Here is a 13,976-nt window from a genome sequence, read left to right as displayed (position 1 = left end):
CTCATGAAATATCTCCCTCTGATGCATGTTCCTCCAAGTGGAACCAAAGCGCTGCTTAACCTCACAGTTGTGTCTCTCCAACACCAGTCTCCCCCTCTCCCTCTGTGGGAGCATGCAGGCCCGCCTCCGCACCAGCTGTGAGATGCAAAAGCTCCCCTTAATGTAAAAGCATTTCGCTGTCTTTGAGAATCCGCTCCGTGCAATTCAGAGAGAAGGGGAGAGATGTGTGGAGATTCAGAGAGGGGAGAAATGGATAGGCAGTGTAGGGGGAGCGCGGAGTACAGAGGAAGAAAGGGAACATGACAAGGAGACCAGGAGGAGAGGGAGATGCAACAAAACTGGAAGTCGACAGCCGCTGAAGCCCATGTGTGATTGATTGAGTGGCGCTCGGATGCCAGGGGTCATACATATGCAAACTGCTCATTTGTAGTTGCTGCCAGGCTCGCCGATCACCAGAGCCCTTGAACAGTGTCGCCTGACCACCGGGACACATCGCACAATCAGATTAAGCAGCCCCCAAGTCACATGCAGGACGACCAACAGCTGCCACGTGCGACAGCAGCAGCATCGACTTACAGTATCTGCTTTCCATCCGTGTCTGCTCCGACAAACGCTCGTCTGTCTGTCTGTAAGAGATCTGGGTTTTAGAGGCTCAGATATGTGTCAGACGAGCTTTGGTGTTTGTGCGCCGCAGATTTTTTTCCCTCTTGACATTTTGTTGTCTTTCTTTTTTTTTTTTTTTCAGCGCTTTGTTGCACACAAACCACATTTTCCATTTGAGTGGCTCAGTCTGTACACAGCAGCGCCGTATGTGTGATGCTCTATCTGCAGCATCATGCATCAGACCACGCAGCCACCCTTCAGCACATAGTATGGATGCACCGCTCACGCTTCACACGCTGCATCTATCTGTGTCATTGTGTGCTGCTGAGCACATATTAGAGCTGAAGTATTTAGGTTTCTGTTAGTCACTAGTCTGTTCACATTTGAAGCAGAGACCTTCAGCTCAGCGAGCGTGTTTTCATTCAGTCTGAACTCTCCCCGAGTCGAGGGCCAGGCCCCTGACGTAGCGCTGCTTTGTTGCTATCCAAGGCGGCCTGATATTTCCTTTAATTATTGATTCGTAATGAGGCCAGCAGGAGTCAGGAGGCTCATACATAAATTCTTTTACACCATTTCCTTGTTTGATTCTGCTGTCATGTTGTATTCATTCATATGGAACTAGTAATTTGTCGGGGTGACAATCAAAAAGCACGTTTTTTTTTCCATCCAAGTCTTTATTTTCTCCTCCACCGGAAACAAGGAAGTGGTGTTGGGTAAATGGCTCTCAGTGTTCAGGCAGCCATAAAGAGGCTTTCTTGTGCTTGCTTGCCCTTCTCTCCTTCTTTTCCCCCCTCTCTCTCTGTCTCTCTATCTCTCTCGCTCTCCCTCTCTCAGATCAGTCTTTGCTCCGGCCATGTTATTGGGCAGCGAGCTGTAAACAGGAGCTGTACACTGATCCAAGTGGCAATCACCTCCATTCAAGCCAACACCCGCCCCCCAACCTCTTCCCCCACCCTGCCTTTTTCCTTGAGTCTCGTCTGCGCGCTGAAATCTTCACCCTCCAGAAAAAAAAAAAAGAGGATGAAAAATCTTGTGGGAATGACTCCCTGTGCGGAGGATGAACCGCTGGGTATGTCCCCTGCTCATCGTGAGCTCAACACACAGGCCCTTTATGTGGCTGTGTGGAGGGTGGCCCCTTCCCTCCTCTGCTTCTCATCCACACCCCAGAGGCTCCCATTCAGCCCCGGCCTGGCTGGGGGGGAAGTTGGAGCTCTTTTGTAGTGAGGGATTCTTAGGGGAGGCTGTCAAGGCTGCGACTGTGTGGGCCTTTATTTCCCTAGAGAAGAGAAGGGAGGGAGAGAAGATAGAGGGAGAGGGCGAGGGCGAGTGGGAGACGAGGGGGAGTACCGAAAGGAGAGCTTGGACACAGACTGCCTTGTTAACCGGCACCCCGAAAGAGGGAGAGGATGAGAGGGAGAAAGAAAGAGGGAAAAAGGCAAAGTAGAAGCAAGAATGAATCCTGCAGAACGCCTAAAAGCGACCCCTCGGTTACGTCACCGCTGTTATTCTCGTCCTCCTCCTTCTCTTTTTGCTCCACTCCTCCCTATCCGCTCCCTCCATCTGTCCCTGTGTAAGCTCGCTCTTCAGCTCAATAACAAGCTTTTGCCCTCCTCCTCACCCTTCCTCGCCCCCTTCTCACCCGCCCCCCTCCTCCCTGCCATTACTTCACACACATTCCATTATCTGGGAGACCAGGGCTAAGAGAGATGTCTGGGGTCGGAGCGATCATAATCATCACCTCTTTCCGCTACACTGTGAGTTATGGCTCAGCGTATAGGAAACAGACATTTAAATCATAATCAATAGAGCAATATCAATGCTGAGAGGCATGGCTAAAGGAAATCACTGCCGCAGCTCAGGAGGGAGCCGAGGAGCCGGGTTTAGACGGAGATAGAGGCGCGTGCTTATTGATAAAATATGATCAAGACGCAGGATGCATTATGAGGCATCACGCTCCGAGCTGCCTCCTGGTTTTTGTCAAATAAACTTACTGATATTCAGGTGATGCGATGATTGAGGCCTCTCTGTGTGTACACACTTTTGAAAGGTGCATCGCCTGGTCTCTGAACATCAGCGTCCGCTCCTCATGTATCCCCTCCGGCTCCTCCAGCGCGGCAGAGAGGGGACGCTGTCGTGCCGTATACATTAACAAACCCTCCGGTCATGCTAAGGTGACTAAGTTTCTCGTGGGGGGGGGGTCTACTACACACACACACAATGTTTGATCCCTAAGGGCGATGCAAGGTGACAGGTGTGACCTGACCCGGCTGCGCCCAGGCCGCGGACGCTGCTGCCTCTCCAGCTGAGATCAGGACTGACTCTGTGACTACCAGCTCTCACGTCACTGTCAGGGAAGAGCAGCTCTGAGACACGATACACAAACATATCATGTAATCAGTCAGGACAAATTACAGCTCTAACATGCAGAGAAAGAAGTCAGAATCATTGTTATTAACTCATACAGATTGTTCTTTGTGCATGAGGAACCATCATACAAATCTCATGTCGAACCCGGCTGACATGTAGACGGTTGAATTCCAATTTGGGAAATCTTTGTTTCAGCCTTGAGACGATTTGGGATGTTGTTTGTCGACGTGACCTTTTGCAAATGATTGTTTTCTCAGCAGATCTTATTAAATTTATTTTGTTTTTGGCACAGATGATTTAAGGAGGTTAGCTATAACAAAGATGATTCCTTTTCTCGAGCTTATTTGCAACTTCAGGGCATTTTCTTTTTCCTTGATGTCAAACAAAACAGCTTCCACTGAACAATACGCGCTCGCTATACAGGGATATTTCTTGTTTTTAGACGAATCAAAGTGTTACAAATGTGTGTAACATTGGTGTTCAGCCTCAAGGTCTCGGCTTTGAAAAGGTCTTGGCATCTTTTCTACAGTTTGTTACAGAATTAACGAGCAAGATGAATCATGTCAAAGAGAAATGAATTACAAATTAGCCTGTACGTCTCATCTAGGCTTATTAATAGTTTGTTTTTTAGTCTATGTTTGTTGAGTTAACTACTGTTATGGTGTGTACTGTCGTAATTGTCAGATCATGTCAGAAAGAAGTATCATTTCATTTTGAATCCAGCAGCTCCCAAAGATAGCCACACTGAGATTACAGCTTAATATTAAATGCTTATTGCAAAGCAGCATTTAGTTTGTGTCAAAAATCTCTCATTGGATGTCAGGCTGACACAGACGAACGCATAACCAGCCTGACCGGATAGTTCACAAACACCGAGCTTCAGCCCAGAATCCCGAGGTCCTGTGTAGGAGGGAGCCGTGAACAGTGTGCTCTGCACATCACGGTTCATGTGCAGCCAAAGCCCACGCAGGGCTGAGGATACAGGATCATCTGCTAGATCTGCAAATCTATAATTCAATCCCTGGTGAGGAGAGAGGTTCGGAAATTTAGAGACGAAGGTAGACTACACGGTGTGACTCAAATAGTACCTGGGAGGTAGACTGCAGGTGACGGACGTGAAGAAGCTTTAAAACAAAAAAAAAGAGCACCAGCAGAAAGACAGCATTGTGCTCTAAATGTAAAAATAGAAATAGCGGTGCATAAAAACAATTACTTTGCTATCTTAATTGTTTTTTCCAAAGAATATACCTTCTGACACGTTTCCAATTAAAACATAACCAGCAGCCATATTAGATGTATTTTAAAACGGCGCCTGCAGCTCGTCTAGTTGTCTAAGATATTGGATTATACCTCTACATTTTAATGGCCAGCTTCGTTTGGAGATGCAGAGGAATCAGCACAGTGCAAAGTCACATGAGACTTTATCTCACCACCCGTGCATGCACCGTTAATTATTTACATTTGTTTGATAAGGTTTGCCTCGTCTTTTCCTTCAGGCTTACAGATGCACAGGCTCCCCTTCACCTGTCAGTCTCCTGACATTTCCTAACCCGTCTGACATACTGCACACTTGGCGGAGTGTGAACCATTTCGCAAATGAGGGTTATTCTGGGAGAGTCACGTCTCCTCTCTCTCCACAGCACCCGGGAGAGGCTTGTAAAAGCTGTTGTCCTTTAGTTATGTCGGGAACGCGAGGAGGAGCCGCGAGAGAGAAAGAAAAGGGGAAAAGCTCTTCAATTGGAGACCTCCTCTCTCCTCTTCTCTCCTCTCCTCTCCCTCTCTCTGTCTGTGTCCGTCTCTGTTCCTCTGCCTGTCTCTCTCTTTGCATGTGCCCTGCTGCTCTGTCATCCTCGGGGACGCGTCTGAAGGAGACCATCTGTTGATCCATTTGTCTCCTGCTTTGCTTCCTGTGCCACCGCCTCTCTCACACCGATGATCAGGCCCGGCCTTTCCTGCGCCCACCCTCTTTGTTGCTGCCAGCAGGCGGGGAGGGTGTGCTGTTTGAGGGGGTGGGGCAGGAGGTTGTGCCCTCTAAAGCTTCTGATTCACACAAAGAGAGAAAATAGGGGTGTTGGCAGACATGCATCGTTTTTGTACGTACATCCTATGAGCGGCTAATGAGCCCGGAGCAGCTGCTTTCTAATCTGTGTTTATTTAAAGTGAGCATGGCCGTGCTGACCTGAGTCAAAAAACACTCCGATTTGATCTTTTTTTTTTTGCACTGCTCATATCAAAACTCTTCCCCTTGCCCCCCTTAGGACTCAAACGCAGAGAGTTCATCATTATGTGGAGGCATAGACCATGAAATAGATGTTAGAAACAACGTTGAGATGCTCAAGGACCATCACTGGAGGCTGGCGCGCGCTCAACACCAACACGTTTATTGCTTGTGAAGTGTTTGGCGGTGTCGTCGCTAAAGAGAGGAGGGGGGGGTCTCAGTTTCCACACATGTCTCCTAGCTGTCACCTTGCATGCATGCTCGGGGGTTTGATGGACACTGAGTCCACCGTGGGGACTTCAGGGATTGCTTGCCTTTGATCTTCTCCCACGACTCTCGATTACCCATCATTCAGCAGGGCTTAGGCCCTGGAGAGCGGCTGGGAGAGGGTGGTGTGTTAACACGAGCTCTGATGTGCCCAAGAGAGACTCAGTGTCCGACTCAGACATCATATAGCAGATTACACAGACACGGAGGAAAATGTGCCCTGAGAGCGCCTGTTGTGAGTGTTTAGAGTGTGTGAGAGGATCGAAATATGTCAGAGGAAGATGCTAACTCTGATATAATGAGGTGGCAGTCCATACGCAGGGGTTTTTAAAGCAGCGGAATTATTATGAATCTTATCATCACGTCTTTTTCTCGCTCCGTCTGCGGAGCTCTCATACATTCGTAAGAATTCATCAGGACTACTCGATATATCTGATGATGGGTGTTCACCCGTGGAGACGTGCCATTGATTTCCCATAAGGTGCAGATGACATGTGGTCACACGCACTCCTATTTTACCAACAGATGTGTCATGCAGTAAGTCATGATCTCACCGCTGCTGTCATGTGCGGTGATGATTCTTCTGACTAAATCAGGGAGTGGTTAGCCATCGCTGCTAACATTTATCCTGCAAGTGCGAAATAATAAGCCGGGGAAGACCTACTTTTTTATCCCTGTGAGCGTGTGTCATGATGTTAAATATTTGATTAGCTGCCTTTTTAATCTCTTAATTTTGCATTTGTGTTGCAGGCTTCCTCAGTACCGGCGACCAGGCTGCCAAAGGGAACTACGGCCTCCTGGATCAGATCCAGGCTCTGAGGTGGATCAGCGAGAACATCGGCTTCTTCGGAGGAGACTCCAACCGTATCACTGTGTTCGGTTCTGGGATCGGAGCTTCCTGCGTCAGCCTGCTCACCCTCTCCCACCACTCTGAAGGTACAGTACAGCACAGAGGGAGGAAGGGGATGGGGGGGCTACAGCTGTGAGGCTCATGCCTGCTGGTGTGTGGGCAGCTCGATATTAGAAACTGGCGATGCAGCCAGCGAGTTATTGAGTAATGTATTCTACTGTATCATACAGCGTGACAAATGTTTGAAGAAGCAGGTGTTTGCATTTAAATGACTGAGATGTTCGTCCCCTCCGGAAATTGAAACTCCACGGAAGATTTCGAGCCACATGTGACGCCCTCGCCCCGTGTGCTAGTTTCCCCCTCTCTGTGTCAGAAATAAACATAAAGGCATACTGTGTGTTTGTTAGCGAGATGAAAAAGAACATGGTGTACCGGTGAGAGCTCTTCAATGGCCGCCACCGTCACAATAAGTGACACACACACACACACACACACACTATCACACGCTGTTCCGTTTGTAAGCAGTGTTGTTTATCTGCTGGCTACCTTAATGCGTCTTCATCATGATTTACCGCCCATGCTAGCCGCGTCTTTAATGCTGAATGCAGCCTGTGTGCTTAACCTGGACATGCAATAAACATCGCTCATGCTCCTGCTCCTCTAATGCATCACTGAATTAAGATGGAGCATTGTAGGTGAGTTCCTGCAGGAAGTGCTTTCGCTTAACTGAATGGACTGCTTCTTTAAGGTTCTTCCATAAAGTGCACCCTACAGAGCCGCATGTACACATCATGCTTAAATGACCAGAGCGCCAATTTTCAACATCAGTCTTATCATGCTAGTACTGGGAGCTAATGCCATTATGGTAGAAAAGAAATGCAATTTCGCTCTGTGCCTTTGGAGGTCGGAGGCCCTGGAAAGTTCCGCCAGACTATGTAAAACGCGTCATCTCGCTGAGGCCAGGAAGCTCGCTAAACTACACTTTCTCAATCTCGGACGGCCGCCTCCGATGTCATGTCTCGTTCAGGTTTAAAATGAAGACTTTTAAGGCAATCCACCAGTATATTCTCGTCTTTTTTTTGATTCTGTACCGCTCTGAGCCATTGCCTGCAGTGAAACGGTAGTATTTCACTCCAGCGTCTCTCGCTGGGCCGTTCCTTTCAGAGGGAGGGGCGCAGTGCATGCTGGGTGTTGCAGGAATGTAGAATGGGCGAAACCACGAGCTGTTTGTACAACTTTCTCCACAGCTATGGCACCAATTTCAAATCTTATAGCTTCTATCGATTACAGAGAACACCAGCTTGTGGCTTTTTCCAGGGGCGAACTGCTCCTTTAACGTGTAGTTATTACAGTCACTCACTTATTTGTACAAAGGCTGGCTGTTTGCGTTTAATTGTTACAGTTTTGTGTACATGACAGCTCATCATGGATATTGCTGTGTTTTGCTATAGCAGTGTTGTTTACTTGGTGGTAATATTCCGAATGAGAAATCTTTAGATCCAGCCGAGCTCTCAGCCCCGCCTGTGAACATGTTAACAAGCCGCAAACACGCTGCTTCAGACACACATGGCTGCAAATGTAACACGGGTGCTTTTACTGTACATTACATGCAAGTGAATTACATTAAAGAGATCACTCTTGCATTAAATGGAGGATTGGTCTAAGGCAATATTGTGGTCAGAGAGCTAACCACCGCCGCACACACAGAGGCGATCCTTCTCCTTGTCACGGGGCAGAGTGAAACCTCCAGAGTGTATTTGAAAGAGGTCATTTGAGCTGCTCCTCTTTGGTTCCCCATTACAGTGCCGGGGATTTGTGATGTGTTTTGCGTTCTCCAATTTGCATTAAAGTGTTACTAATTGCCTTGATTTCCTCCGATGAATGATGACTGCGTTCGGATTGAATTTTTACCATAAATGCCTTTTTCATTCATACTCCATAATGCTACGCTCCATGTAGCATGTTATTATACTGCCAGTGAAACCATCTCCTCTGCCTCCTAGTAAATTGGATATTACCGGGTCTGTTTTTTCCCCTGAATGGAAATGTATGCCCCACTGATGGGATGAGGAAAAAAAAAAAGAGGCAGTAAAACTTGAGGGATCCTAGGAAATTGAAACAGGAAGCCTTCTATCACGCCAGGACTCTCGCTGCGAATGTTACCAATGGCAATCAGATTTCGCACAGTCTCTCTCAGAGCACAGATTGTTGTAATTATATAAAGTTTAGGACTGGAGTGGGCTGCAGGATGTGACAGGAAATCTAAGTGAAGAAATGTCTTTTTTGCACCTGCTTTCACAGCCTCCCCTCCTCGTCCTCCTCCTCTCCCATAGTCTTAACTGTGGAAGGGAGAACTGGTAGGTTGTCCTTGTTGCCAAGACGACACGATAAACAAGAGAGGAATCAAAGAGTCTGCACCACATAGCAGTAAAAAAAAATAGACGTAAAAATCTATAATCAAATGAATTATACAGTGTGGCATGAGCACACCTGGATTCAGGTGGCTTCTAGTGATGGGTTTGTGTAATCATTTCACATCCATGTTAGCTGGCTTGTGTCTCAGGCAGATTAAAGTGAGCTTCTTAGCTTGCATTCTGAATAGAAATTTAGGCAGGAAACAAGATAGTCAAAAATCCATCATGGCCGCCTCTTCATCTCCTGATCTGAATCCTTTTTTTTCCTACTCGCTTGTAAAACTACCTCCAGAGATAGCGGTGGTTTTGTCACAATAACTGTGACGTGTCTAATCCAGGAGTAGAAGAATAGGATTCACATGTCCACATACACACACACGTGCACACACACGCGCACAAACATCCTCCTTCACCTGCAGCTCAGATGCAGGATAACAAGGCCCACACAGGTAAAAAAAAAAAAAGCTAAAGTAAATCAGCGATGACACACAGTTCTGAAGCTCCCCTGTGTGTCGGTGTATTTAATGACCGTATTCCCACTCTCACTGTACACAGTCTGTCATCACTGCCTACAGTGCATAGACTCTCCATCTAACAGAGACTCTCCTTTTATGCCTGTTGGTGGCAGAGTGACAACTTACTTCAGATGCTCCGTGCTCCTCCTGAAGCCTATTTAATAAGCTGGATCCTCCTATATCATCCCAGCCCTCCGGCCTCTCTCTCTGATTGCCTGCTCCTCCGGCCTGGCCTTGGTGTCGTCTCCATGTGGGCGTGCCGAGGGCTCCAGTCACAGTGTACATCCATCATAGAGCCCCCCTCTCTCCCAGCCCCCCCCCATCCCTTCTGGCCTGGACGTCCTCTCGTGAGGTCTGGATTTTTTAGACCCTGGTCCCCTACCCTGCCTCCTCCATCTAATCTCCTCCTCACTGCACCCATCTGTCTCCCTGCTTCACACACAGTAAAAGCATGCGAGGGAGACACACGCTCGCTCTCTCTCCATGTGCCAGTGTGCCTCTCTCCCGCTCTCGCTCTCTGGTTTTCTGCTCCCAAGTCTGCGGCATGTGTGGTGCGTTGCTATTAATAAGATGGCTGCCTTGTCGGCTATGTGGCAAGCAATCTAGCCGCACATCTGAGACTTTGGAAGCAGAATGGTCATTAAAAGCGCCGTCTCTCTCGGCAGGAGAGTGTTTTTGACCGGCTTATTAAATGTAGCTCAACAGTTGTGTTCCCACTGAGGGAAATCTCTGCGTCCCCATCTTCTTTTTCTCCGGCTTCAAACAGAAAGCGGCGAAAGAAGTTCAGAAGCAAGGACATTAGCCAGTCCCATGTATTATCTATCTGGCATCGCACAGGCGCTAATTGAACATGCAGATTTGGCTTTTTCCCTATCTCCTAATAATCATTATGATGTACAAAAAAGAAGCGAGACGGCTTCTCTCTACACGAGCAGAATACCAAGTAGCCAGAGCCTCAGAAATATTTGCTTGAGCGTATATTTCTGAGAGAGTCCATATGTTTGTTTCTACCTTCAGATCCTGCAGAAATCCTGCTGCTTACTTACGCACATCTGTCTGCCACAACACACGTACCCCAGCTGTCCACGTATGTGCATGCAGGCATGTCCGTTCGATGAGACACACACAAGAGGAGGGCTGCAGCCGTAGAGCCACTGAAGGTCGTTCGGTTTCTTTTTTCCCCCCTCTCTTCCTGTAAGCAATCAGGATAAAAGCCCCGCTTCTGAGGAAGTGCTCCCCTTTTAATGGAACGTCTTGGACATTAAAGACAGCTAGTGTGGAGGATCCTTCATGCCAATGTCAGCTTTCATTTTTATTAAGACTTCTGGGTTATTGAGGACCATAAATGTGCATGTTAAATGCTGGGGTTTTATTACAGCAGCGCAATGAGTACCAAGGCTTTTTAACGCGAGACACCAACCAGCAAACGGTGAAACCCTTGAACCGCGAGTATAAAGAGGGCCGTAGTTGGTTTTCAGCAAAGGGTAACACGTTTTTAAATCCATTTAGAGTGAAGGATAGCAAAGACGGTGATTAAGTGAAGGAATGCATCGTGGGATGTGCAGAAATCGAGGATCAGAGAGATTGAAGAAATCAAATGGCGTGGCAGGACACATTTCTCAAATCAAACCTGAATATTCACTTTATTAATGGCTGCTGCTTCACGGTGAACTACCTGCCGAGGGTTTCCTGACTCCAGCGTTTGATTCATTCAGTCCTGGGCAGGACGTGACATCATGAGTCATAGGAGTTGCACTGTATACTTTTCTCCAGCTGATTGGGTGACAAATTAGAGCCTCTGTTAGAGAGGTGATGATTATAGTGAGGCACAAACTGTTTTGTCCTTTGTAGTCAAGTCTGATCAAGTATGTGCAGGCAGTGAATCACCTGAGGGCAGACTGCTGCCGAGCGAAGGCTGAAATATCCCAAACTAAAATGATCATATTTCACAGCAGACTCTTAAAGGGGTTTTACTGCTGTTATTTTATAGAAATAATTACAGAAAGAACTGCACTTATTAACACATGTTGCTGAAAGTTTAATCCATTTTAGCTGAAAGAGAGAGACCCCAGTGAATCAAAGTGTAATTATATTTCCAACAAAATATATGAATTAAAACACAGCGGCTTCTGGAGTCATTTTTTGTACATTTTCTTTTATTTCTGCATCAAAACAGACGACTGGATGTGACTTACCATCAGAGAGCCCTGCCGATTAATGACAGGTTTAACATGAATAAATATGGATCTAAATGCCAGTGGTGTCATTGAAGAATTGAATTGTGAATTCATATGCAAACGAAGCACCACAGGCGTCAAAGAGACTGAGGCGTCATTGAGCTGTAGTGCGACCAGAACCAGTTGATAATGGGGCAGGAGTCGTGATGAGTGACCGGCGTTAGCTAGCGAAATCTACCGCTGTGCTCACGTCACAACATTGTAAAGTTTATCACACACAAAAGGCTCTAACAAATCATGAGTGAAACAAGTAGGAGCTTTAATACTTAACCATTACAGTTACTAATGTACGAGTGTCAGCTTGTATCAGCTGTATTTGCCTTCTATAACGGTAAATCCGTACTACGTTTGGCGGTGCCACAGCGGTGTGTGAGAGAGAGACAGAGGGAGAGAGAGAGCGATGACAGTTTCCTGACACTTTGTTTGATAGGTGCTTGTGTCTCCCGTCTCAAAGTCTCTTCACCTGCACAAAACGCATCCAGGCACAAGAGCTCGCTCCGTTCCTGTCAGGGAAACAGTGAGCTCGATGTCCCGTCAAGCTAGAATTTGTGCAACCGGCACAAACGCAGAAATCAACCATCATAAGAACTGGTGAAATGCAATGTTAGACTACTGAAATACGATACAACTGCTCAGACTACTTCTGCACGTCGGACACCACGAGTCCCTCTTGTGACATAAAAGCAGCTTTACTGAAAGCGAACACTTTTTCCTCTAAATTTGTGTCCTCATGTCTTGTTAAATCAAGGATTTACCTTTTCCAGCAGACACGACAGAGTAATAATGTCGTAAAAAATATAACCTGCCAGTTGTTCTTTAATAAGAACTGAATATTTAGCTTCATTCAGGAGAAATGCATCAACATCTATCTGTTGTTTTGTAGTGTGTGTCGTGTACAGTGTCTCAGTGACAAGCTACACCTAGCAACACTTATCACAGTTTTGTTATTTCTGTTAAAACACCTTTTTCTCCACACCAGCAGCCTCCCCACGAGGGGACAGGCTCCTTCCTCTGGAGTGTAAACAAAACAAATACTCTCTGATAGTAAATCTACTATCTTTGGATTTGGGACTATTTTTTTTTTGGACAAAAGAGGCGATTTTAATACACTGTTTGGGCATTGGGTCTTTTTTATATATATTCTAATAATTAATGATACTCTTGCTGCAGCTTAAACATGTCTCAGACTACATCTGACCTGGGAGTTGAATTCTGAATAATGTCTTCTTAGATGACCTCCTCTTTAGGTCTTGTCTGGGCCATCCTCTCATTTAACTGCACAAATGACTGCTTCGCTGTCTCTGGCATGTACTTACCTCGTGCTCTGACAGAGGAAGCACATGAGACTGACATCAGTGTTTACTGGACCTGGTATCAATCTGCCTCTGTCAGTGTTCTTGATGCAGTGTTGTCGCTGTAGGATTCAAAGCTCGTGTTACCTCCCAACCTCTGCTCTAACAATGTTTTACCATGTACGCGCAGGCATCCTCAGAGGGAACAACACAAACACTATCGTAGTGCGGCTGCTGGGAATTGTGGGGATTTGCTGAGCCTTGGGAACTTCTGTGCTCGTTCAGTGCTGTGTGCGGAGATATCGACACGTAATCTAAGGCTAATATAAATGCTGCTCCTAATTACCCTTTCTTACAGAGTGGTGGAGGAGGCCAACAGGCCATACAGATGGAGAGTGTGTGAGTGTTGCACTACATCACTGCTTTAACTGTACTGTTACGTCTGGCTGTGACCTTTGGAAATCACCCGTGTGGGTTTCCTCTCTGAAACGAGGCCCATGGGAGGTTCTCCTTGTGGAATGGCCTACAGGCCCGCGCACCCCCTCTCCATAATGTCCCTGTGCTGGGCTCTGAGCGCTCAGAGCCGGGGGTGCGATCCATCCACGCTCAGTGTCAACTTCATTTCTGTGGGCTCAGGCTTCCTGTAGCAGCCTGTGGAGTTCAGGAATCAGAAAGCTTGCAGGAGCTGGAATGTGATTTGGAGTCACCGGAAAAGATAGCTGCATAACCACATCCCTGGGATGTTATTCTTACACGATGCAGCTGCTATTGTTGTGCAAATGCCTCGCACTTGACAAATACCAGGGACAATTGTCGAAGTTGAATAGACCCCATTTCAGAGGTGTCGGAGGCATTCAGCGGGTTGACACTGTAAAGTTACCTGAGTGTTTGGGGCAACTGAATGCCTCCATCCCGAGGTTTGATTCGGCTGTTTGCTGAAGGGTGTCTGTGCATCTCAGGGTGTGAAAAAGGCCTACGCGAGATGAGAGAATGAGGACGCGCCTTGTCAGGTGCCGTATTCTTCCACCTCGATTGACAGGAGCGATAATTAAACCAGGGGGATGCCATCTCGGCGGAGCAAGAATGCTTGTATTTATTTACGCTGACGACTCGGCTTTGTTGTCTGCCATATAGTGTGGCCGTCATTGTGTGCAGAAAGCAAACTGCTTTTAACAAGTGGCCTGTGTGGCGTTTGAACGCCAGTGTCTTTGGC

At 47.0% G+C, this 13,976-nt stretch overlaps 1 protein-coding gene across 3 annotated transcripts in view; it reads left to right on the top strand.

The window, feature by feature from the left end:
* Positions 1 to 13,976, top strand: part of nlgn3a (neuroligin 3a) — a 129,521-nt gene that overhangs the window by 78,027 nt on the left and 37,518 nt on the right. For all 3 annotated transcript variants that reach the window (XM_069669615.1, XM_069669617.1, XM_069669614.1), the window contains one exon: positions 6,206 to 6,391. In XM_069669615.1, the coding sequence (XP_069525716.1) occupies positions 6,206 to 6,391 (186 nt within the window). The remainder of the gene's footprint in view (positions 1 to 6,205; positions 6,392 to 13,976) is intronic.

This window comes from Semicossyphus pulcher, unplaced genomic scaffold, assembly GCF_022749685.1.
Source record: "Semicossyphus pulcher isolate SPU_LCO1_2020_fin unplaced genomic scaffold, fSemPul1.0.p SCAF_2, whole genome shotgun sequence".
NCBI lineage: Eukaryota > Metazoa > Chordata > Actinopteri > Labriformes > Labridae > Semicossyphus > Semicossyphus pulcher.
Note: the sequence above shows the minus strand (reverse complement) of the source record. Positions and strands in the feature narration are given on the sequence as shown.